The 26411-nt window shown below is 44.2% G+C and overlaps 2 protein-coding genes and 1 pseudogene across 7 annotated transcripts in view; 2 read left to right on the top strand and 1 right to left on the bottom strand.

Annotated features, from left to right (window-relative positions):
* Positions 1–331: 331 nt before the first annotated feature.
* On the bottom strand, positions 332–1944 carry LOC120707124 (bZIP transcription factor 44-like). The gene has a single exon (XM_039991920.1). It carries the CDS (start codon positions 1060–1062, stop codon positions 628–630), a length of 435 nt encoding a protein of 144 aa, XP_039847854.1. The 5' UTR covers positions 1063–1944; the 3' UTR covers positions 332–627.
* A 5960-nt stretch (positions 1945–7904) lies between these two features.
* Positions 7905–9097, top strand: LOC120709856 (annotated as a pseudogene).
* An 11274-nt stretch (positions 9098–20371) lies between these two features.
* LOC120707122 overlaps positions 20372–26411 on the top strand; it is a 40796-nt gene continuing 34756 nt past the window's right edge. For 2 of the 6 annotated variants that reach the window (XM_039991918.1, XM_039991913.1), the window contains exons 1-9: positions 20372–21015; positions 21616–21822; positions 22383–22460; positions 23085–23249; positions 23346–23474; positions 23805–23975; positions 24954–25037; positions 25667–25834; positions 25973–26050. In XM_039991918.1, the coding sequence (XP_039847852.1) occupies positions 20494–21015; positions 21616–21822; positions 22383–22460; positions 23085–23249; positions 23346–23474; positions 23805–23975; positions 24954–25037; positions 25667–25834; positions 25973–26050 (1602 nt within the window). In that variant the 5' untranslated portion in view covers positions 20372–20493. The remainder of the gene's footprint in view (positions 21016–21615; positions 21823–22382; positions 22461–23084; positions 23250–23345; positions 23475–23804; positions 23976–24953; positions 25038–25666; positions 25835–25972; positions 26051–26411) is intronic. The other 4 variants (XM_039991916.1, XM_039991915.1, XM_039991914.1 and 1 more) reach the window with 4 other exon arrangements.

The raw sequence follows: 26411 nt of genomic DNA, 5'->3' as shown, positions 1-26411 counted from the left end.
GGGTGTCATTTATTTATTCTAGAAGAAAAATCTAGATAATAAGTATGATCATGAAATCTTTCGCTGTAAAATACAACATAATTCATATGCAAATTTTATAGTAGTATTACAAATCATCAATATGTATAAGGTGGTCGTCATACCAGCAGACCACACAGATGTGAGATTCTAGATTCTAGAAGCCACCTATCAGACAGGCTACAATTATTAAGATCTTGGTGCAAATCCTTCAGGACTCGATGATCAATCATTCAATTTCTGACCAACCATCTTTTGCACGGAATTTAGTTCTTTTCTCACCATCAAAGAGAAAAATAGGGACAAGTGTGAATGACCTGACAAAATGATACGATATATATAAGGCAGTTGCTTGTTCCACAAGGGCATCCACTTAACCACATACTCTTTGCCGTCCTTGTCACACTATAAAGTGACACACCACACACCACCACATAAACCCTACTTTGCCCTTGCCCCAGTGCCCACTCAATAACAACACGACAGGGCTGGACAAAGCAACACATACACCCACATCTAGTTACATAGATCATGGACACAACTCGAGAGCTAGATACAGCTAACCTCCCTGGCAATGACCTGAAGACGACGCCACCGGATGGCATGGCACTAGTAGTAGTAGTTGTACATGTTGGCGTCGAGCAGCTGCGGCTGGTGGTACTGCTGGTACATGGCGGCGTCCTCCATGCTCTGGATGAGCTCGGCCAGGGACTGGAGGCGCTCGCCGAGCTCGAGGTTCATGGCCTGCAGCAGCGCGTTCTCGGCCTGCACGGCGGCGCATCGGCGCTGGACGTCGTAGGCGGCCGCGGCCATGGCGCCGTTCCGGGCGCGCAGCGCGGCCACCTGCTTGGTCAGGTCGTCCAGCTGCTGCTGCTTGCGCGCGCGCGACCGCTGCGCGGAGAGCCGGTTGGACTCCTTGCGCTTGCGCTTCCTCTCCGCGGTCACCGCGGCCAGCTGCGGGTCGCAGCAGGGCGCCTCGGGCTCGGACCCGGTCGACGGCGACGCGGTCACAGCGGACACCATGCTGGGGGGAGATGCCATCATGTTCTCCTTTCTTAGTCTCACCGATTAAATTACCTGGTTAATAATAATCACTTTCTTGCTCGATTTTACTAGCAGTTCTTGGCAGAAATCAGAACGTGAATCTCCAAGAAATAATTACTACGTGCGGTCGGTTAATTATGAGAAGACATAGAACCAGTAGAGGAAGACGACGGAGAAGGACTGGACGAGGACGGTGGATGTTATCATAAACACGGGGGATGGGAGCAGAACAGCAGCAGCATCAAAAGGTTCGTGGCACAAGCATGGACATAAGTCAGAAGAGCAGCTCAAGGAAGAGCTTGTCGCGAAAGAAAAATCCAGCAGAGTTTCCCCCTGACAAAACAAGGTACTCGAGTAGGAATTCGGACAGAGTCCCCCCCTGATCAATCAAGAAAACCCCAGCTGAAAATTTTGGCAGAGTCTCGGCCTGGACAAGAGGGTTTTGCAGCTGGAAATTTCGGCAGAGTAACGCCCTAACCAGCAAGGTTTCTGGTGAAAAATTTCGGCAGAGTGACAGCCTGAACATCTATACGAGGTTTCTAGTAAAAAAATTCCGGCAGAGTCTTGCCCTGATCAGCAAAGGTTTCTGGCCAAGAATTCCGGCAGAGTTTTGGCTGCACAGACACTTTGCTACAGCCTCTCCGACGAGAAGGTTCTCGCAGCGGATCGGAATCTCCAAGGCACAGGGAACTACAGGTGCAGGTGTCTGGAAGCAAAGGGCCTGGATGTTCAAAGATGCAGCAGGGTAGTGGGTAGGTGAGGGCGGCAGCCGGCAGAGGAGGTCAACCAGCTTCAGCGGAACAGCGTGCCGCTGCAAGGGAACTTAGAGAGGCGAGTCGAGAGAAGGGGAAAAGGGAATTGGGGTTTGGAAGGGGAGCCCAATTTATAGCCGCGGCGGCGGGGGGGAGGAGGAGCCTTGGCGAGCTTGGCTTGCTTAGGGGTTAAGTGGGGTGGGGGAAAACTAGGCGAAAGGTGTGCGGTGGTGGTGGACTGGTGGTCTGGTGGAGGAGAAAGCGACCACGGGGAAAGGAAAGGCGTGGCAGGCAAAGAAAAAAAAAAAGCAGCCAGAGAAAGCGAGAGGGAGGGAGGGAGGGAGGCAGAGCGCGTTGGAATCTCAGGTTAGGTGTCCGCTAGGGATTCCATTGGGTTTATTTGGGACTTTGGGTTGGGTGCTGGCGTGCTGCATAGCATACATGCATGTCGATAACCAGGTTTAAGGAAGGAGGGAGTAGGTTATTGATCATGAACTCATCGTGCGTTGGTTTTTTTAATCATAAAGTACAACTCCGACATTTACAACACACGCACACTCACACTCCTATAAATACATGTATGCAAACTCTACCGCTATACATTGGTGTTGCACACTTGCACTTGGCCATTTGGCGGCCCCATCCGACCCGGCACGGCACGATCACTCTGGCAAGACTAGGCCCAAGTACAATTTGGTGCCAGAACGAACCAATCCACATGCCTTTGGGCAGGCGCGAGCACGGCACTAAGGCCTGTTTACTGTGTCGAGCCGATTATATCAGGTTTTTGTAGGCCGTGCCAGTAGCGGCCATGCTACCTTCAAACTACTCCATTTACTCAAAAATATATCATATATTTAAATCTGATGGATACAAATTTGGAATGTAAACACATTTAACACATTCATTGTATTTATTCAAGTACTCATGTTCACATTTACAAATTTCAAAAAAGCTACATATATTAAGTTTAGGACTATGGGACTTTGGACCCGTTTGGTTAGCCTAGAATTCTAGAAAATAGAAGTTTGACTGCTAATTAGAGTTGTTAAATAAAGATATTTTATAAAACTAACTCTAGAGCCCCTGCATTAGGAATCCTAATGAATCTAATGAGGTCTTTGACGTATGATTACAGCATAGTTACTGTAATATTACTGTAGCAAATCATCGATTAATTACTGTTATTAGATTTACCGCAAAAAGTTGCACCCATATGTGAAATAATTTTGCAAATAGACTTCATTTAGTAGTCTATGCATATAAGATTTTTTTTTCTAGAAAATCCTAGAAGAGAGGTATGCAAACAAGGCCTTTATGTGCTCCCGTTCTGAGGTCTTGGGCCAAGCACGGCATGAGGCTCGTGCCGTGGCCTGAGGCGGGAAGAACCGTGCCATGGGCTGGCCCATATGGAAAACTATACTTTGCACTGGTGTTTGTTCAAGGAATGTCGTTGGGTCAAGTCAAGGGGTCCCATGTTTGCAGGAATTATGATATCTCTAATTGGGCCTTCAAGGAATGTTTGCAGAAGTGATATCAATTCCGCGGTTCACCTTCAAGGAATGTCGTTATCTCTAATTGGGCCTTCTCTGGAATGTTTGCAGGACTACATGATTGCAAGATTCTGTTAAACAAAGTTATAATTGAAAAAAAAATTCTTTATGAAGCTTGTTGACAGGTGCTGCTGAGGTGAAAGGTTGAACTCACATTATTTTGTTCTAGTATAACATTTAATTAATGCTTGTGGAAGATAATATTTAATCATGTGGAACATATAAAAATTTCAAAGTGAGTGGAGTAGTTTGTTCTATTAGAACAAATAATGTATGAGGAAATAAACATAATTTTTTTAATTAAACATTGTTTTGAAGAAAATGTTTGAGTAGAACAAATTGAGTAAAATGGAACAAAAAAGTTAAGGGTAGATGATTCAGGTTTTTGTTCTAGTATAACATTTTATTTATTGCTCGTGGAGCATAAAATTTAATCATATGGAACAAATAAAAATCTCAAAAAGTCTGAGTAGTAATTTATTCCATTAAAAACAAATAATGTATGATGAAATAAACATAAATGTTTTAATGAAACAATGTTTTTATGAAAATGTTTGAGTAGATAGAACAAAATGAGGACAATGGAACAAAAAATTAAGATTAACCAAAAAAGTGATGATTTAGTATTTTGTTCTAGTAGAACATTTTTTTAATGCATGTGGAACATAAAATTTAATAATGTGGAACAAAATAAACCTCAAGTCCAAGGAATTAATTAATTAGTTCCATTAGAACAAATACAATTGGTTTTTAATTTGGATAATCGATTTGAAAAGTATTTTTTCGATTTAAATTTGTTTTGCACGAAATTCATGTATGTCACTTGCTTGCATCGTACCACTTCTTTCTCCGATTGCTTCTATGCACCGTTGCATCCTAGTGGATAGAAAAAGGAATGAATGAAACAAAAGGGAAAAAACAGGTCATGGTCAGCACGTAATGGCTAGCATGAATCATGGTGTTAGGGCTTATCAGAAAAGAAAAAACAAGGTGTCAGGAGGAGCTCTCTTGCAGACGTGCACCATACAACATGCATCCTAGTGGGTAGAAAAAAGAAATAAAAGGAAAGCAAGCCTGGAACTGGAACACATGGGCGGCAGATTCTGCAATCGTGTGTTCCGACGCGCGTGAATCTCGCAGGGTGATGTGGGCCAGAAATAAATGGTTCTAACGGCTCAGGAAATACCAGCTGACAGTGAGATGTGTTGGGCTCTGTCAGAAGTTATTGGGCCCAACTCCTCTCTTGACGTCAATTGGATGGGCTGGCTTCAAAAAAAAATGGATGGGCTACCCTAAACAACTCTCTCTACACAAATAATAAGTTGCCATTTCCTCAAAAAATTGCCAAAGTGCCATTTAAGAAGCATCTTGACAGGCCTTGTGTACAGGAGTTTCTTCTGTTGGCTTCTACGTGTCGAAATCCAAAAGGTGAAACAGACAAATGTGCTGCAAAAAGTGACTTCTAGAAGCTAACGGTAGAAGCCAAAAGCAGGTGCGAAGGGGAATTTTTAGCTTCCGTAGGAGGAAATCCTGAGGGGTGCATGTATCATTGCTTCAAAAAAAAATTAGAAACACGTTATAAATGTATACGCTCATAAATGCACGTACGCTCATCCCTATAAATATACGCACGCAATCCTACCTCTATGAGCATGCTTTAAAATTAAATCAAGCGGAGAAGATAGCCATGTCTTAATAGATTTTGAAAATAAAAACAAAAACCTAAATAAACTGTCCACAGGCTGAGCTTATTTATATTGAAATTCTTTTGAAATTTCAAATATCATTTTAACTGGAGAAGATTCTTGTGAGATTCCTGTACAGGCTGTTTTCTTTGATCAGTTTGTTTGGTATATGTGGGCCTAATATGTGTTGTGTCTCATGAATTTCATAATTTTCGGCCCACTAGCGCATCAGTCTCTTTTTTCGGTTTTCCCTCAATTCTCACTGGACTGACCTTTGACGTGCTTGTTAGTGCTTCTCCAAATTCGTCCTGTACCTGTAGAAATTAATCGAATTAATACAGTTTCACCTTGGTCTCCTCGAATCTGTCGGGCAAATTATATTGACGTGTATCGCCCCAATTAAATTCCCATCGCGCAAAGCATTTTTGACAGGTGGTTCTTTTCATTATCTCCAACGTACATTTTCTTTATCTCCAGCTATAGATGTCCATTTGGGCCGCCCAGCCCGGCCCGGGCACGGGCCCGTTCTGGCCCGACCCTATATCTCAGCAAGTCATGCCGGGCCGGCCCACGGGCTCCATCATCGGCCCAAGCACGAGCCCACGGGCCGATTTCGTGTCGGGCCAGCCCGAAAAAGCAAGGTGAAGTCACCGTGCTCGGGTCGTCCGCCGCCCGCCCACCGCCGGCAACGCGCGCGCCATCCGCTGTCCGCCCGCCGACAGTGCCGCGCGCACCGTCCACCGCCCCCGCGCCGATGGCGCCGCACCCGCCGTCCGCCGCCCGCGCGCTGCCGCAGCCTGCCCGCCTGCCGGGGCCACGGCCGCGGCCCCCGCCTAGCGACGCCACTCGCGCGCCCCCGGCGGCCGCCGCCGCGCCTTGTGGCTTCCCCCGTCGGCTGCTGGCCTCCGCCTGCCAAAGCTGAGTGGAGGGAGCAGGGAGGTGAGCGAGGCGGCAGCTGGCGGGGAGCAGGGGTGGGGGTGTGGTTGTGGGGATGAGATAGGGTTGGGAGACGGTAGAAAGTTGGTGGGGAAAATGTTAGGAGTCGCTCGGGCTACTGGCAGTCAAACCATCGCACAAAGGCCCAATAACTATTTTTTGTTCCGGAACATTTTTTTCCGAACAAATTATTTGTATTGCTAGAACAATTAAAAAATTGTTCTGAAACAAAATAAATTTGTTCTATAATAAATTCGACTATGGGTCAGTTTGTTAGACTAGTTTAGGTCCAACAACATAAAATTTGTAGTGGGTGATAAGTCAGCCAGGGGTCACCCGCGTGACCCCAGCAGCACCCGTTGGTGGGGTTGGCCTGGGAGGCTGGGACTGAGGTTTATCGGGCCTTTATCGAGCCGGTTTGCTCCCTGCGTGCGGAGCCGGGCCGCTCGACGTGCTGGGATGGCGGCCCAAGGCCGGCACTATCTAGCGGGTCGGGCTAGCCTGGGCACGAAATAGTTCGGGTCAGGCCGGGCCAAAAAAAGGGCTTTCGAGTGGGCTATCGGGCCGCGGGCTTTCTGGACAACTATATCTCCAGCGAAGGTCTACATGTTCTTTTCTTTCTTTTTTTGAGTTTCCCTGGCGGCTACAGTATTTTTTTCTTGAGAGGATGGCGACTAAGGTGGTTTTTGGTAGTTAGGGTTCTTGCGTTTATGGGTGTTTGGTCAGGGATGAAAGGACCGTGACACAGGGGTGAAGTTAAGCACAAATGCCATTTGCAGGGCCGGTCACTCACCCGCCCTTAAATTTTTTAAAAAAAAATTAAAATTTTGTTTAAATGAAAGCATATAGCAAAATATATCCAAAAAAGATGAAATTTTTACCATAAGTTCATTGTAACATGTAGAAATTTAAAATAATATCAAATCTATATTTCAACGTATGTAATAATTAAGAGTGTGAAATTATAATATATAACTCACTCTACTCTCTCGTACAATTCAAGACTTAATTTGTGCTTTCCACACTTATAATCATTATATATACTGAAATATACTTTTGATATTTTTTTTCTTGTTCAATAGATCAAAATAGGTCTATGGTAAAAATTTTACTTTTTTTGATATGTTTTGCTATTTTTCTTGACTTAAATACATTTTTGGAAGAAATTGAAAAAACACTTGTAGGGGTGGATGGGGCCTCAAGCCCTCAACCGCCCCTAAAAATCAGTTTCTAAGGGTGGGTGAGGCCCCCACCCGCCCCTACAAAGGATTTTCCAATTTATTCTAAAAGTTGATTTAATTCATAGAAGCTGCCCGGATACTCCGAGTATTCCTCCGAATACATCCGATCTAATACTCGGATACTCCGGAGAATTATGTGAATCCGCCTCTACAACTTTTGAATAAATTTGAAATCAATTTTCCTAAGAATATACTATTTTTAAAGGCGGGTGAGGGGGTGACCCGCCCCTACAAATGCATTTTTAGAGGCGGGTCGGTTGCTACAGAACCGAGCACCATGTGTAGGAACGGGTGAAATTTTGGTCTGCCCCTAAAAAAAATCAAGGTGTTCGTACCAATCGTTTTTGTAGTAGTGATATTATTAGAAGAAGTAATACCAGCTAGGTGCGCGGGGACCAACAGGGAGTACGAAGCATTTGGTTTTACGAAGGAGGAAGGATGTGATTGTTTAGCTATCTTGTATGTACGTTGTATATGATTGGGCTACCCCGACCAACCATGTGCATTGCATGTCCTCATATCCTGAATACTAGTCATCCAAAAGGGAAGGAGCAGGGGGTAGACGACGACAATGACCTATATATATCAACTATCACGGCAGCGTCTATGCTCATACCTCCTGGCCGGCTAGCAGTTCATCCGAACACCTTTAGCTATGACTAAATTAAAGCGAAGATGTTGAGTAGCATACTGGTGATCGGTGGGACGGGGATGATCGGGCAGCACCTCGTGACGGCGAGCCTTGACGCCGGCCACCCAACGGCCGTTCTCGTCCGACCGGCAACCGCCGACGCCGACGCCGGCAAGGCAAAGCTCATGGAGGCTTTCGAAAGCTGTGGCGCCAGCCTTGTCTATGTAAGTTTCCAACGAATTTATGTCAGCTAGCAGTTGATATTGTCATCAGTGTTGCCGCGTACTTATTTCTATATGCATGTGTACATGCTTGCAGGGGGGCATCAATGAGCACGAAGGATTGGTGGCCGCAATCAAGCAAGCTGATGTGGTGATCTCCGCCGTCGGTCACTCCTCGCCGGAAGAGGTGGAGAGCCAGCTCAAGATTGTCGCTGCTATACAGGAAGCTGGCGGAGTTCAGGTATAAATACGTAGCATTGTTTCTTCAGACCTGAGATCTACGCACTGCATACGTGGTGACAGTACTGCCTGAATTTCGTGAGGTGATGAGTGTTTCTGCTTAACGTTGTGATAATTTTGGAGAAAAACGTGCATGCAGCGGTTTCTTCCGTCTGAATATGGCTGTAACGTGGAGCTAGCGGAGCAAATGCTGGAGCCTGCAAGGAGCATTTTAGGGGCTAAACTTCGAGTTCGTGAAGCTGTCAGAGCTGCAGGGATCCCTCACACTATCATCTCTAGCAACTGGTGTCAAGGGTTCTTGCTGCCAAGGGCCGGAAACCCAGAAGGCCAGAAGCAAACGCTCCTCCGGACAACAGTGTAACAATCTTCGGTGACGGAAAACTACAAGGTAGGACATTCATTATGAGGTACGTTACAGTCTTACAGAATTATTTAATTTGTTTCATTATACTTCATCACACCTTATATATATGTCCAATCTCCAGTGTTCTTTGTTAACGAGAAGGATATGGCCACGGTGGCCATGAGAGCCGTGGAAGACCCACGCACACTTAACAATAGTACTACATTTGCGGCCTCAGGAGAATCTATGTTCTCTGGACAAGCTTGTCTCACTTTGGGAGAATAAAATTGACAAGACCCTTAAGAAAACCTGTGTTCGTGAAGAAGAGCTCCTGAAGAAAGTACAAGGTACGAGCTCCTGAAGACCTATGTTTGTATATGCCACAGAGGAAGAATTCAAACTCTATAATATATCATTAGGTACGAGCCGAGATAAAGATTCAATCTGACACCTTGATACAGTACCTTTGGTTAGCACACAACTCATAAACTCATCACGACTCTCAAGTCTCAAGAGTGATTTCTCTTTCATACCATTATACCAATAAGCAAAATGCAACTTTGAACTAAAACTCGATACACGCAAAAAAAAACACTCACAAGTATTGTTGCCTTGAGAAAAACAGAATCCTCCATCAACACTCCTCCAAAAATCATTGTAATCACAAAGAATTTCTGGTGTGTGCGCAGAGTCCTCATTCCCTCTGAATTTTCAACTGGCCGTGGTACACGCGACGCTCGTGGCCGGGGAAGCAAAGCTGACCGAGAATACCAGCACCAACGGTCCATCGTCTGGTGAGGGTGAGGGGGTGGAGGCGACCGAACTGTACCCAGACATGAACTATGTGACTGTGGAGCAGTACTTGGATAGTCTGCCATGATGGGTCGTTGAGCCGTGTTCCATGTCCATGTGTGCCGGTGCGAAACTTGTACTGGGCATTCCGCATTTGTTTGCCATGATGGGCCGTTGGGCCGTGCCCCATGTGTGCCGGTGCAAAGTTGTTGGGCATTCAGCATTCCCACTCCTCTTTGTTGTAATGTCTTCTTCAGTATGAATTTGAAATTTATAAATATCCATTAGCTGACAGCTTTGCCTTGCTCCCTTGGGTAGCTACTGACAATGTGAATTTGGTTTAATATGTATATATTCAATGAAAGCTGAGTACCCGCAAAAAAAGAATAAAAGCTGATTGGGGCTTCATAACATTTGAACTGTGTACAGGGGCGGAGGGCTCAGTATGGCAAGGTATGGTATTCGCCATACCTTGATTTTGCTGCAAGACCCCACAAATATTCTCCTTTCATGGTTGGCCATGACATCATGTCCAAGCTGCAAATTGCTGAGCGAGATGCGTAGGAAGGAGTAGTAGTCAGGCACCGCTGCAAGGCTGAGTGCTTTTTCAGGCCACTTCATCTGTTCGTTTGCTGCTGCTTTACAATTGCAGATCATCGTATATTACATGCGTATAGATTGTTTTCAATTTGAATCTTATTCTGGTCTACTATGTGAGTTGGTCATACCTTAAATTTATTTCGTCCTCCGCCACTGACTATGTATCTCAAATAATTTCTATAAAATCTCACAAAAATATATTTTAATTATCTCTATTCTATCATAGCTCATATCATGAAAGTAGATGAAAAGTTCACATGTTTACTAGGGATAATTCAAGCTTGTAAGTGTGACTTCATTATTAAAAAATGATAATAATACCTAAATTTTATTTAAAATTTTATAAATTATTGTAGAACCATTGTATTGATGTATAAGCTTGACATAAAAGTTTCATTATATTTTACAAACATTGATGTACATATATTGTTAGTAAAATGGATAGACCTCTCACATTGTTCAACACAACTCAAGTTAAACTTTGAAGTTTACATATCCTAAAGTCTTTTCTTGCTCATATACACTTGAACTTGGGACATAGACTTATCAGAATTTGTGATTTTACAGTGACGCTTGCTATGCAAAAAGTAGTTTTCCTATTTATTAATTGACTGATTAAGGCACTCTTGTGAAGTAACTTGCAAAAAACAATAAGTTACATACCCCAATGCATTTTTAAAATGTAATAGACTATTGATATGTTGTTGGGCAGGAGTCAAAAATTATGGAACATATTTACTTTTTTACAATTTAAATGTTTTTCTGTATACTTATTGAAAGTAATTCCAAAGTGATCTATATGTGCATCTAATAAGATACAAAAAGTTCACCAGAATTATATTTAGGCTCATATGTTCCATTTTAGCCTATGGCTTGGAGATAGACGAAAAATAAAATTTTCTTCTATGGACGATTCAAACTTCTTTCTCTAAATTACCATATAATAATTACAATAATGTTTAAATTGGCTCAAATAATTCTACAAATTGATACGGCAATATAATTTTGGTCTATAAGTTTGCCATAAAAACTTAAATAGTTTAATAAAGTCAGATCATATTTTTTCAAAAAAAATACATCTCTCACATAGTTTCTTATAACTTAAGTCAAACTCATAATATTTTTGAACTCATATGCACCTCAATTATGGACACAAGCTTATGTTCACCATAGTATTAGAAAATATGAAGTTAAAACATTTTTTTCTATTTTCTACTTGGGTGGAAAATGTATTTCCATGTGGGTTTAGGGTTGTTTCCGTGTGTGTTTTATCTAACCCACACCAAATGTGTAATTTCCCTATGGGTTCAAGTTATTTCCCTGTGGGGTCTTTCAAAATCGACAAGGAATGGGATCTTACAAAATTGACAAGGAAATGCCAATTTCCCTATGGGTTCAAGTTATTTCCCTATGGGTTCTTTCAAACCAACAAGGTTCAATTATTTTCCTGTGCTTCCTTTCAAAACCGACAAGGAAATACGAATTTCCTCTTTTTTTTGCGAGAAGGGATGTAGCTTATATTAAGACAAAGTCAAAACAGTACACCCAACTTTTACATAAAGGACCCTGAAGAAGTAAAAAATTACAACCAGGATCCTAGAGGTCATCTTCCACCTCTGGACATGGAGACGAAGCTGCTGCGCTCGCCGAAGATCGCATACGAGATGACAAATCACAAACCTTGCCCATCCAAATCGATAATCGGACACCAAACATTGGGAAGCTGCAAGAGATGCTCGGGAAGAGAACACAGCTGTCGGATTCATCACTTTGGTCCATCCACTCGCCGAACCGCACCCAAACGCCTCGAATCGCATCACCAGCATCGCCGTCAAGGAGATCCAGCACCCAGGCATCCAAATCGGAGAAGATGAACACAGGAGAGGCGAACCGCGGAAGCCCCAAACTGGAAGCTCACATCCCTTCGCAGAGATGAAGCAGAAGGACCCCACCGATCCAACTCCGACGAACCCACACACGCCAGAAATTATTTGGGGGGAAAAGAAGCTCACCCATCCAATGCCGGAGAAGACAGCCGCTGCTCTTTCACGGGAGTAAAGGAAGGGAAGCACAACTTGACTCCTTTCCTCTTGCGTAATCAAAAAAACCCACATGAAAATTGGGCACCCAGAGGGAAAAATCAGTTTCCAGCAGTTCACAATGTAGAATTATTAGGATTCTTATCAAACATTTGTGCGTGTTGGAGATTACCAAATCATTTAGCGCACTGCTTTAATTTATTAGGATTTGACTAACACATGTTGAGTATTTACAGGCTGCCAAATACTGCCGAACCCACCAATGTCAAGCTTGAGTTTTTAGCAGTATTGGTCTTGCTCTATATGGCATATCTAAGGCTCTGTTTGTTTCTACTTTTCTGAACCTCACTTTTCTAAGAATCAGGATTCTGAGATAAGCCAGCTGTTTGGAGAATCGGCTATCTGAATAAGCTAGGTGTTTGGCAGTACTGATTATTTTGAGTTGATTCTCTGAGTTCAGTGGTAAAATGTCTGAAATGCCCTTGAGGCTGATGATATCTCATTTTTTGCTGAATAAGAGCATAATTCAATAATTCTTATATTTTCTGAGTATCTTTACTACACAATTATATTACTATTAGATCAATAGATTAATATCATAAATACACCAATAGATGTACCAGCACTAATTTCTAAACTACGAGTACATAATTGATGGATACAACTAAATCACGAAACCATAGTGGTAGCGATCCCATCACGAAATGCATTCATATCGACATCATCTCCAATACCACCACCATCATCTGTGTTATCATAAGTTGGACAAGGACTATCATCTTCAATGTCTTCTTTAAAATGCGGATCTTCTAAGTCACATTCCCTAATGAAATTGTGCGGGGCCATACAAGCAACTATAATCTTGGACTGCTTGTTAACTGGATAACTGGGCAAGTTCAAGAGAATGTGCCACTTCATCTTTAGAACTCCAAATGAACACTCAATCACATTTCTAAGGGATGAATGTGCATGATTAAACACCTCTTTCAATCCCACTGGTTGGTGACCATGATGCCATTCAGAAACATGATAGCTTTGTCCCTTTTAGGGTGCAAGCTAGAAATCCTTTTCTATTAGGGTATCCAGAGTCAACAAGATAATACTTTCCTGCACATCGAATTTACCTCATGTTATGTAGCAATGAGGAATTATTGATAGAAAAAATAAATTGCACCACAACTTGATCTTACCATATGGAGGATGTGGAAATTGATCCTTGTATGTGACCAGCATATCCAATAATACACAAGTGTCATGAACAGATCCAAGCCAACCAGTAACAACAAATGTGAACCACATATCAAAGTCACATACTGCCATCACATTTTGCGAGGCATACCCATGGTGGGCAATGTATTTGGGTTGCTCACTTAATGGCATAGTTACTGGTATATGACTACCATCTATAGCACCTATGCAATCTTTGAAATGCGGCCAGAACCTTGCCTCTTGCAGTTTAGGGTGGATTGTACCAAATTGTGGATCTTTGGCCTCACAATATCAAAAGCTAATCTCATAATGGAATCAAGAACTTCTGCAAAGTTTCTACTAACAGTTTGTAATGATCGACGGAACTTGTTTTTGCATTGCCTAAAAGATTGAGGTGCACCACAAGCCCATAAACACATTCCTAAGGCTTCCTTGCTACAAAATACTCTACTTGATCTCAATCCTAAGATCTCGGGCAGGAGGGCGCTCGGGGAGAAGGGCACGGGAGGAAAAAAACGATTCACTTATGGGCTACGCGAGTTATGGGCGCCGGTGGAGAGAATCAAGCCTCTAGTTGTTTTCTGGATTTCGTGCTAAGCGATGGCTTAGAGAATCGGAAAATAATTGAGGGGTTTGGGTGGACTTTTCACTTATTCTCGTCCACAATCTGCTTATAAGCAGAAACAAACGTGCCCTAAAGCTGAACTTGGAAAGTCAGTCTTTTTCAGTTACAAGTAGCCTTCTGAATTTGCATTTATTATTTTCTACATATAGAGGCATTAATTGTAAAGTCTTGGTTTTGACACAGGAAATAGAGATTCAATGACTTCAGATTGAAGTTCAAATGTGGGCATTGGAGTACTTTCACAGGAAATAGGCATACCCATGATATCGTGGATGGTTGATCCCTTTGACAGCTCCTTATGTAAATGCTGCATAAGGATTTGGTGCCCTTTAGAAGATTGTAATATCTCTTATCTAAAGTCAAAATTTGGTATGCATGCTGGAAGATTGTAATATCTCTTATCTAAAGTCAAAATTTGGTATGCATGCTGGATTTGTAGTAATATTTCTTCCTTCAAAAGTTGTGGGATACTGTCAGCATATTTTTGAGGTAGCTCAATGCATCGGCAGTCAAAACAGATTACGGTAATGCTAGCTAGGCCTCGGTCGTCCGGACGATCGGACGTTCCACCAGGCCCACCGCCCACCCATCCTATCATTTCCCTATCTGTTCTGCCTGTTGCCAGCCCTATCTCTTTCAGCCTCTCTCTCATGCGCCGCCTGAGACTGCCAACCGCCTCCAACTCATTATCTCTCCTTCAGCCTCTCTCATGCGACCGTTGGGTGCATTTGGGACCGGAACAATCGATGCGGCGTCACTCCGACGAGCCCGGCCGAATGTGCGCTGAGGCATCGCACCGACGGCACTCCGCTGAGCTCGGAGGCGACGCGTGGCCGGTGGGGGCCTGCGCGAGCTCGCGCTGTTCGCTGCACCGCCTATGGCTAGCCCGCATGGAGGCGGCGGCGCGGCCGGTGGGGACCTGCACGGAGATGGCTGTCGAAGGCATGTGGGGTTCGAAGGCTGGGGCAGCACGACGACCCGGTGGGAGGCAGCAACGAGGGGAGCTCCGGTGCAGCGGCGCATGAGGCCGGCGTCCTGTATCAGGCCGACGGCACGCGGGGCAGCAACGCTAGGTGCCTGACGGCGGCTCGAGCTAGAAGAAGAGATTCTCTTATGCTTCTTAATGTCCATGTTGCATTAGGTACCCCAAGATGTTGTAGTAGAATTTTTTCGGATGTTGCAATGATTGATTTCCGGAAAAGCTATCTCTCGCTCGGGTGATTTGAAGTTGTTGCTCACTCGATTTTCTCACCGTTGGATTTGTTATCGCGTCCGATCTGATCTATTTCCCGCAGCTGTGTGGTTTTGTTTTGTCCTACCGCTGACATGTGGGCCCACTTCATTTACACTCACTATTTATATTTGTATTTTGTGAACTGCGTATTTTACCTTTCCCCACCCCTCTATCAGATTCATTTCGCCGCCTCCATTTTTGGGTGCGGAGCTCTCCAGGTGCCCAGGTGTGGCGAATTTGCACGGGTTCGATCTGATTTCTTCTCTTCTCTTCAATTTGACCAGTTTATCCATTGATTTGAGGTCTAGATTTGTGCCTGAATTGATTTTGGGCTGGAGACGGCGCCGGCGCAAGTATGCCTGCAGCTGCGTTTGCATCTGCGCCGCCGCCACTGCCCCCTTCTTCTCCGTGGCATTCTTCAACAAGGCGTCAAGCGTGCACGTGGTGACCAGGTTGCTGGAGGCGTTGAGCTTGCTGAATTTTTTTTCTCGAGACTGTGCCTGAGCACGTTTTTCATTAAGAGGAAGAGAATTACATGACGCGACTGCGAGAGCACCCTCGTAGCGTAGAGAACAAATCACTAAGCAGGTGATAAGCGACCTAAAACAAAAGAGCATGAAAAAGAAAGGAACCCAAACAACCCTGAAACCTAACAAGACGACCAAGACGACCAAGTACAACTGAGTCTATGAGATAAGAAACCTCAACGCCATGACTGTCTAAATATACTACCAAATCAGAATAGCGACGGCAAAGCATCCGTCCGGAACATCCAGCAACGACCACGACAACAGCGGCAAAGCATCCGCTAGAGCGAAGAAGCATGGCCTGGCGGCAAAGCATCCGCCGTAGAAGAGACGAAATCACCAGTGGCGGCAAAGCATCCGCCAAATATGAACCCTGCAACAGCACAATAGAGCAGACCATGGCGAAGAAGGTGATATGAATCACACACAGACACAAGATGTTTCCTCTCCGGACGGCGCGAAGTAGATCCACAACGAACATCGGCACGTCGACGACGAGGGGAGGCCATGAACGACATCAACCATCCATGGGATGGGAGCCACCACGACGAGCCATGGGGAGACCACACCGGCAATGGGCGATACTTGGGCGCCGGCACCAGCCGCAGAACGGCCAAAAGTGCCCCCGGGCGCCCCCAGGGCACCAGCAGTGAGGAGGAGCCCCCGGGCGGGCGCCAAGACCACGGCACCCAACCGCCGGCGAACGGGGGGGGAGCGATGCGACGACGCAGACGAAGGGGAGGGCGGCCCCAGGGGCCACGACCCAAGGAGGCAGCACTCCCACCGGCCGGCGGCGAAGGGGAAGGCGAACCCAAGGTGCCTAGGTGGAGGGGTGCCGCGCCGACCGAGATCCGGCCAAGGGAGACACGGATCCGGCGAAGGAGCCCGCGGATCTGAACCCCGGCGGCCGCCGGCGACCACAAACGGCCGGAGAAGACGCGACCACAAACGGGCGGAGAAGACGACCTCAGTTTCCGGGCTGCGGGAGAGAGCGGGGAGGGAGGAAGGGGACTGGCCGACTTCGGCACAGCCCGCAGGCCGCCGCCGCAGCCACCGCCGGCCGGCGGCGGCGGCGGCCACAGGGAGGCTTACGGCGGGGAGGAGGTGGTGCCGCCGAGTCGCCCCCGTGTCGCCAGGGAGAGACGGCGGGGGGGGGGGAGTCCTCTTGGTCAATTTTCAAAAAATGCTTGCTGAGTGAGTGGATGGAACTGTCGAGCGAATCGTCGAACTCGTCCCCGACGACGGAGTACACCACACCCGCCCCCGCCCGGGCTGCGCTTGCACCGTAGGAGCCTGGCGAGCCATGCGTGATGCTCCCTGTTCTCTGCTGCCGCTGCCTCTCTCCCTGCCTCCATCCCTCTCTCTCTGCTTCTTTTTCTTTTTGAAAAGCCTCTCTCTGCTTCTCTATCAGAGCCTTTGCCACAGCACACACAACATGCTGGCCTCTCTCTCTCTGAGCTTGCTACAGCACATTGCTGGCCGCCTCTCTCTCTCTATCTAGGAGTGAGCTCTTGCTATTTGTCTTAACTGCCTTGATATAGAAATTTTTTACTCTTTTGATCCGGTTATTTTGTTTAATGTTGATTGATGTGGTCTGTTATTATGAAAATTGTTATTATGAATTTTTGTTTTATGAAAATTTGTATTACTAATTTTTTTATTATGAAAATTTGTTATTATGAAATTTTGTATTATGAAAATTGTTATTATGAATTTCTGTTATTATGCTTTATTTGTTTTCTGTAATTGTTTTGGGTTATTAGTTTGTCATGAAATTTGTTTTCTGAGTTATTTGTTTGTCTGCTTTCTGTTATTATGCTTTATTTGTTTTCTGTAAATTTTTTTTTGGGTTATTGGTTTGTCATGAAATTTGTTTTTGGGTTATTACTTTGTCTTTAAATTTTTTTATATTCTCCATTATTTTTTTTCTGGTTTGTTTGTTATTGATCGGACATATACAATTTTTGGGTGACAATAGTCTTTGTTTCACTCAATTTTCTGCTATTGTATTTTTGAGTGATTCGGGTGCCAAAATCACACATGTGAGCCAAAGCTCCAAATCACTCAAGTACGGAATAGACGCTTTGATTTAAGATGTTGAGGTGGGGATACGTGACACGATTAGCTACAAGAAAACACTGGCCATTTGATTAGCTTAAGAAGAAAACACTTGCCAGGCGACGAACGGTATGGCAACGTCGAGCCCAAAGTTCTAGTGCCTCCAGTTTGACCTGCACGTAGTGTGCTATAATTTGAGTATATATATATGGTTCTTTCCAAACTCTAGTGGGCAGTTGCCAAAGCAAGGAAAGAAGAGAAGCGCCGGGCTTGGTCAAAGCTCGCCCGCACACGGGCCGCAAGAGGGTTGGTCTCGACCGAAGCAGCGCAGGCAGGAATTTCCTTTCCATTGTAAGCCCGAAGGACGAGAAAGAGCAGCTAGCACTAGCAGACGGGACTCACGGACAAGCACGGGCGTGAAATCAACCCAGGTGGCAAATATGGCATGAGAGTTTGCCTTTGTCCGCGGCCCTCAACACAGCTCCTCCCGAAATGCCAATCTCCATCTGCCAAAAAGCCTACAACCTACGTCCGGCCGGGCAGCATGTACGAGACAGGCAACAAGCTAGCTAGTATATTTGAATTTTGAAAGCTAATCTATATCTATTACTAAAGCGAGTAAGATTTCCACCCAATTTTTTTGTTTGGTACGTTAGTTTGGTCCGCTTGTGTTATTGACGGGTGGCCCTTAGTCTACCACGTATGTAAGTCGGACCAACCCCCTCCATCCACGACTTCATCACATAGATCCCTACAAATTAACATATGGGCATCAATATGTATCCGATACTTATATCAACTTTGTCCGTAGCAACGAATGGACATAATTATCTAGTAACGTATATATACACACATATGGGCACGAAGTCGATGGATATACAACTTTAATTTGATGAATATCCAACTCACTTTGCGGGTTTTTTTTTGTCTATTTTGTCACGACACAATATAGATGCATTCTTGTGCACAAACTGACCCAATGAAACTCTAAAAGATAAACACAACTTCCATGGACACTTTGCTGATAATGCAAACTTTTATCAACAATTTTACTATTGAAAAGTATTTATCTAAAAGATAGAAGTACTAGTACTAAATCGGTGTCTCAAGTAAACATAGCTATTTGACCTTGATCCACCCAAGCAAACACTTGTCTCTTAAGGGCTTATCCAAGTAGAAACTAAAGAAAAATATTTAAATATTTTTAAAATTTAATACATATGCAGTTTTAAAGTTATAAAAAACCATCCTTATGAACGTATTCTCTCGATTCATTTTTCATAAATTAAAGTTCCATGGTCCAAGATTAATAATATTTGAGTTAGAAAAATGTTCATTTTTGGCCATCCAACTATCATCCGAGTTTGATTTTAGCCATACAACTTCAAAATCGGGTATCCTTAACCATCCAATTATTAAAACCGTTCACATTTAGCCATCCGATAGTTTTGCTTGGTGGTTTGCTGATGTGGATGACACGTGGCAGTGATAGTTTTGCTTGGTGGTTTGCTGATGTGGATGACACGTGGCAGTGAAGCCCACATGTCAGCTTATTTTTTATCTCTCCTATTTTTCTCTTTCTTCCCCTCTCTCTCCTCTCTCCAATCACAGTCCCTCTGCTCGGCGGCCATGCATGGCGGCTCTGGTCGCGGTGCCGTTCTCGACGGAGCAAGGAGGGGCAGCAAGGGGGGCAGCAAGGAGGCGGGGCTGGCCCGCGGCCAAGGCAGCCCCGCGGGGTTGGCGCGCTCTGCAGCCATCGTCTGCTCCAGCCTATTACATGCATTGGCTGCTGCCGCCCCCGCCCCTGCTGCTTGCGCTGCCTGCTGCTGTCGCCACCCCCTGCTAGAGCAGCGCCGCCGCCCCTGTTGCTTGCGCTTCCTGCTGCCCCGCCGCCATGTACTGTAGGTGACGCCTCCCGCGGCCCCTCCTGTAGCTGCGGCACTGGAGAAGAAGGAGGGAGCGGCGGTGGGGGCCGTCGGGGCAGAGGAGGAAGGAGGGAGCGGCGGCGGCGGCCGCCGGTGCAGGGGAGGAAGGAGGGAGCGGTGGTGGGGGCCTCCGGGGCAGGGGGTGCGCGTCGGCGGCGTGGGAATCTCCCCAGCCTCCCCGCCGTCCAGGTACCTCGCCGGAGAGAGGAGAGAAGAAAGAGGGAGGAGAAAAGAAAGCGAAAGAGGAGAGAGGATGGCTGACAAGTGGGCCCCACTACCATGTGGCGTCCATGTTAGCGAAACCGGCCACAAAAACAGCTTGATGGTCAAAAATATATGGTTTTCATAGTTGAGTGGTCAAAGATACTTGGTTTTGGAGTTCAATGGTCAAAACCAAACCGAGGCAAGAGTTGGATGGTCAAAAATGGACTTTTTCCTTTTGAGTTATTTGCCACAAAACTGATACGATGGGATGAGCATCAAGAGAATTTATTTTTCATTATTAATAAATTTATTTTCTAAATAGTATCAAACAGTAAGGACTTATGACCCACTCAAATGTTGAGTGTGCAAATTTCAATAAATAAAAGAAAAAAAGGAACGGATGTGTGTGATATCCACAACAGGCCCATGGACCGGGCGCAAGCAAAATCAACCCAGCAAGTGCCCCGCTTACGCAACCACGAGCACACCCCCACACACGCTGCCTACGCATACCCGAGTCGCCGACTTCTCCGCTTCCCTGCTTTTTTCCTTCTCCCCAACCCAAACGCAGAGGAGAGGACTGGGGTTTAGCGTAGTGGTGGGGTTTAGCCTGCCAATGGCGGCATACGGTGGCGGCGGCGCGCGGGGAATCACTCCTCTCCGTTCCTGCAGGACGGGGCCGTCCGCCTCAGCTCCTCACAGCGGCAGCGCTCCACCCTACCACGTGCCGGAGGTTGGCGAGCTCACCGAGGTGGTGCAAGGCGCACTCGAGATCGGCTACGGGGAGAAGTTCCTCGACGTGCGGATCGAGATGTGCGGCGAGGGCCCGGCGGCTCTCGAGGAGGCGAGCAGCCGCGCGGAAGGTGTCCACGCCTACCGGGATTCGGCGCGATTGGTGTACGGGGAACCTGCAGCCCTGCAGAGCGACGACGCGAAGACCATCTCGATGGCGGGGAGGGTCCTCCTGGCGTGCGCGCAGAAGGTGGTCTGCTTCCCCGTCGCCTGCGGGCTGGTGGTTGAAGCGGCGCTGCGAGGAGGTCGCGGGTGCCGGAGCTGGGACCGGGGACGGCGCTTATTCGACCACGCCTCGCAGCGGCGCGTGCTTCTCCTCGCGGCCAGCAGAGTACTTGGAGCCCAGGTAGAGGGGCGGAGCACCTGTTATGGCGCACTATGGCGCGCGCCATACCTAAAGTCTGAGTCCAAATTTTTTTTTCTCCTCCTCGCGCTGCATTCCGCCCACCGCCCGCCCCGCGGCCGCCTCCGCGCCACCAGCCACCTCCGCCCTCCGTGCCGCAGCCGCCCCGCCTCCGCGCCGCCAGCCACCTCCGCCCTCCGCGCCGCAGCTGCCGCCCCGCAGCCTCCTCTGCCCCGCCTCCGCGCCGCAGCCGCCGCCCGCCTCCGCGCCGCCGCCGCCGCCCCGCAGCCTCCTTCGCGTCGCCGCCGCCCCGCCTCCACCATACCTTAAATTTCATCCGTCCTCCGCCAGGTTGTTACTGCTTAGTGCACTATTTCCCTTTCCCACGTAACACCGTTGTCAAATTTTGTTGTTTCATTGCCTATTTTTGCAGGCTAGTTTAATTACTTAGAAAAGTCATTTTACTTGCAATATCTTTCTATAGCACTCAACAGCTGTGCATGTAATACTGCATAGCTTATGTTAATTTTCATGCATGCTAATGTTGTCTGTCTTCTTGCAATATTTATATGATATCTGTTTTTCTTTGCCCACTTTTTTTAGATGAACAATCAAGATAAAACTGCTGATATTGATGTTGATATACCTGGACCCATTGTGCACATGGTCAAAAAATCACAGATCTCTCATGGGGCAATTGAGTACCTAGTAATTGATGAGGCTGGAAGGATACTGGATATGATGTTTGAGTCGCAGACAAGAATGATAGTTTATATGATGAACATGCCAAGCTTCCCACCGGATAGACAGGTAAATTAAAGATAGATGTGCTTACGTACTCTCTGTTTTCAATGTAAAATGGGATATATATTGGCATACCTTGTCATAAGAACATTAGTAAGTGGGTTTCACTTTTTCTTAACACAAGTGGACAGCACTTAGATTTTATATTGCATAATGAACTATGCTCTTATGTTGTACTGATAAACTGTGTATCTATTTGTAGTTAAATTGCTGTACGTTTGACTAATATCCAATTTATTTTATTCATGATGCTTTTCTTCTCAGATGCTGTATTCTGATTTCTTGTTAAAATATATATTTATCACTGTCGGGACAGTCGGGTCATGCACTGACCTGATTGTCCAGAAAATTGAGTTTGTTAATGATGGGGAGAAAAGAGGCTTGCTACTTGATGTTATACAATACAACCAATCTTTTGTAGTATCATAGTATGCAATATTTATCTACATGTTGTATTTGAATTGGATGGTATGCCACTTATTGCTTCAAGAAATCTTATAATGTGAGCTTTTATGTTTGTTTACCTGCAGCAGACTCTAATTCTTGTCCTTTTGGTTACGAAGCAGGTAGCTGACTCATTGCGGTTTTGGCTATTCTCAAAAGGTTTCCCTGCAACAGAGATCTGTGGTGACAGAACACAGCAGGTGATTGCTTTTATCACTATTCTTGTAATTGTCGAACTGGTTCTTCAATAAGCAATTCAAATTACATATACCATGAAACGCTCATTCAATTATAATTTGAAATTTCTGCCCTGCTGCTTATATATATATATATATCCTTGTTGTGCACAAGACTTGTCGGTTCAATGTCAATTAATTTGTGACTGTGCAAAGTAGTTTAATTGTCAAGTATGTCAGAAGTTCAGAAGTTGTGAGTCATGTGGTTGTACCATATTTCAGAAAACTGTCTCCTTATTGCAGTGATACATGGATCTCCTGCATATTTGAGAGAAAAGTTTTGGAAAATTTAACTTCATTGTCTGCAATTTCTTCATGTGGGCATAAAAAATATAATAGACTAACAGTTCCAAATTCTTCATGGTTTTTACTATAAATTCATATCAATTTTCTGCTGTTCATAGAACAATGTCAAGAGAATACTTCTTTTGAACATAAGTTGATGATTGATGACACACTTGTATATTATACTGTACAGAGAATGATATTCTTATGTTGTGGGATATACTGTGAATCTTTTTTTTTTTATTAAATTCCTGTACATTTGACTTATATCCACTTTTTTCTCCAACGTAATGTTTGTTCCAGAGATTGGCTTCTGGATTCTCATCAAATGTTATATTTGTTACTGTCCGGAGGGTTGGGTCAAGCACTTACCTAATGGTGCTGATTGAGTTTGTTATTGATGGGATGAAAAGAGGCTTCCTGCTATGTCCTGTAGGCAACCAATTTGTTGGTGCGGCTAACAGAAAGGTATGCACTGATTGTTTTCTTCACGGATTAAATTTGATGCTTTACCATTTATGGCTAGAAGACGTCTTTCTAATCTCAGCTCGCATGTTTATCTAGCTACATGAACTTCTAAGTCTGTTCTATGTGGAGATGCAGTGGGAAACCGACTCATTGCGGTATTGGCTATACTCAAAAGGCTTCCCTGCAACACTAATATTTGGTGACACATGTCCAATGTATAACCAGGTGATTACTACTTTCATGTGTTAGTTTCTTTTTCCTCAGAGTCCATCAGGCCTTGCTGTTTCATTGCCCTTTTGTGCAAACTAGTTAAATCGTAAAGTAGCTTATGATGTTCAGAAGTGATTTTAAATATAGGAGTAGAACAGAGTTTTGGAAATTTTCATTTCCAATATTTTATAAAAGTCATTTTACTTGCGATAGTTTGATACAACACTCAACAATTTGGAAATACTAGGACATTTGTGGATAGAATTACCTGTAGCATTTGTAAATGTTAATATCATTTGTGTTCTTACAATTATTAACCTCTTTTTTCATGCTTTCTGTTTTTAGCAGTGTGATCTTGAGAGCGGTGTAGATATTCTTGTTGCAACACCTGGATACCATGTGGATTTTGTTGAAGGATGGTGGTTCTCTTTTGAAGGAATCAAGTACCTGGTTATGGATGGTGGTGACACTGAGAAAACAAAGATAGTTGATATGAAGAATAGATCAAAAGATTCTGTGAGTAAAACTGTCCTCTTCACTTTTCCTTTTCCATGTATGTGAAGAATAGACCAAAAGAGTCTTTTTCTTTTTCTTTTATTTTTTCATTATCTAATTTAATGCAACTGACACTAGTCACGTTGATGCATGGGAATCAAATGACAAGTTAAGAAGTGGGAAATTAGCAATAGGTGAAGTCAAATGGCACTGTACACTAGTCACATCGACGGTGTACATGGCACTGTACGTGTTGCTGTTTTCCTTACATCGTCGCATGCATGCCTGCTTTCATTAATTGTGCTGTGCGGATGTCAATTAATTACGGGTGTGACTCTGTAGCCCTCATACCCGTATGTGTTTTTGTGAGTTGCTACACTGGCGAACCATTGGTTTGCACGTTCGCTTGTACACAAAATGTTTGTTTGCATCGTATTTACCGATTCTGCAAAGTGCAAACTTCAGTTTGTGGATGCTGATTTTGATAGATTTTGTTCTTGTAAGAACTCTTTGCAAAATGGAGAGTTACCCATAATCACTGCTACTTTAATTTATCAAAAATTCAAGTTTTGGCATTGTATACTGCACAATGCTCGATCTCAGCGACTTCCCTTTATATTTGGTTTGCGATTGTCGTGCAGGTTTTGGTTCAGTACATCCAGTGACACTGGTTTAGTACTCTTGGATTTGCACAATCTCATCAAATTGTTTTTATGTTCTGACTCTTGTTCGAATAGTTGTTGGCATTTCAATACATTTTTCACCCCAAAATCGGTTTGTTCTATGAAGAATCAAAGTCTTGCTGGTATTTCATCATGTATCAACTTGAGTATTGCTGTGTCGATTTACACATGATATTTGGACCTGAAATTATGCTTGATCTTTCATTGGATGTTTCTTTTATGTATTTTCCTTTTTAATTGTATAGGTGGTCAAGGATTCTTGGTTTTCACTCATATTAATTGTTGAAACTTAGTGGTTTGTGGTTCCATGTGTCAGGTAAATGAGAAGGGCAAAACGTTCTCTTTTCAAACTGGACTGAGAGTTGTGGTACCCAAGACAGGAGCTTTAATGTATAACCAGGTGGTTACTGCTTTCGTGTACTCTTTCCTTTTCCCGCGAAAGCCATTGTCAAGTCTTGTGTCATTTCATTACCTATGTTTGCAGGCTAGTCTAATTTCTTAGAAAAGTAATTTTACCTGCAATGTTTTTCTATAGCACTCAACAGTTAATTGTGCATGGAAAATTCTGCATAGCTTATGTAAATTTTCATGCCATGCTAATGTTGTCTGTCTTCTTGCAATATTTATCTGATATCTGTTTTTCTGTGCCTGCTGTTTTTAGATGCACAATCAAGAGAAAAGTGGTGATATTGATTTTGATATACCTGGACCCATTGTGGACATGGTTGAAAAATCACTGATCTCTCATGAGGCACCTAAGTACCTAGTAATTGATGATGCTAGTAATTAAAGAAAGATATGTTTACAACCTCTGTTTTTAATTAATGCAAAGTAGCATGAACACCATAATAGTTCCGTATTCTTCATTTTTTTTCTGGATGATGCATAATCCTGATATATACTTAGGTTTTATACTTCACAAAGAATGATGTTCTTGTGTTGTACTGATAAACTGTATCTATTTGTAGTTAAATTTCTCTAATTTTGACTAAAATCGATTTTTTTATTACTCGATGCTTTTATTTTCAGATGCTGTATTCAGATTTCTTGTCAAAAAATATATTTATCACTGTCGGGACTGTCAGGTCAAGCACTGATCTTATTCTGCAGAAAATTGAGTTTGTTAATGATGGGGAGAAAAGAGTCCTTCTGCTAGACCTGTTACATAACCAGTCTGTTGGTATGGCTAGTAGCATGGCATGCAATATTTATCATCATGTTGCATTTAAATTGGATGGTTTACCACTAATGGCTTCAAGATTTCTTCTGATGTGAGCTTTTATGTTTGTCTACTTGTAGCAGATTCTAATTCTTGTCATTTTGGTGATGAAGCAGGAAGCTGATTCATTGCGGTTTTGTCTATTCTCAAAAGGTTTCCCTGCAACAGGCATCTGTGGTGACAGAACACAGCAGGTGCTTGCATCTATCACTATTTTTGTAATTATCTAACTGGTTCTTCAATAAGGATTTCAAATTACATATATCACGAAGCGTGCATTCAACTTTAATTTGAAATTTCTGCCCTGCTCCTTATCTATATCCTCTGGTATCGGGGCTGAAAGAGCTCAATTTGTGGTTTGATATCTGTGTTAGGTTTCAGTTCACAGAATGCTTCGAATGGTATTTGTTTCATGAACATGATTATGAAATCTTTTCCCCCCAAAATTATATATGTCATGCATGTTAATTTATTAGTTTAATTGATTTTTTTCTCTTGTATATGTGAATGATATTGTTTTCATGTTTTTATGAGGTCTATAAGTTTTGTTTCCAA

This window comes from Panicum virgatum, chromosome 5K (genome assembly GCF_016808335.1).
Source record: "Panicum virgatum strain AP13 chromosome 5K, P.virgatum_v5, whole genome shotgun sequence".
NCBI classification, from domain to species: Eukaryota; Viridiplantae; Streptophyta; class Magnoliopsida; order Poales; family Poaceae; genus Panicum; species Panicum virgatum.
The sequence above is the reverse complement of the archived record's forward strand: the minus strand, read 5'-3'. Positions and strand labels throughout refer to the sequence as shown.

What these genes read in the sequence shown, in the direction of transcription:
- LOC120707124 (XM_039991920.1), bottom strand. Translation starts at nt 1,062, where the DNA reads ATGATGGCATCTCCCCCCAGCATGGTGTCCGCTGTGACCGCGTCGCCG.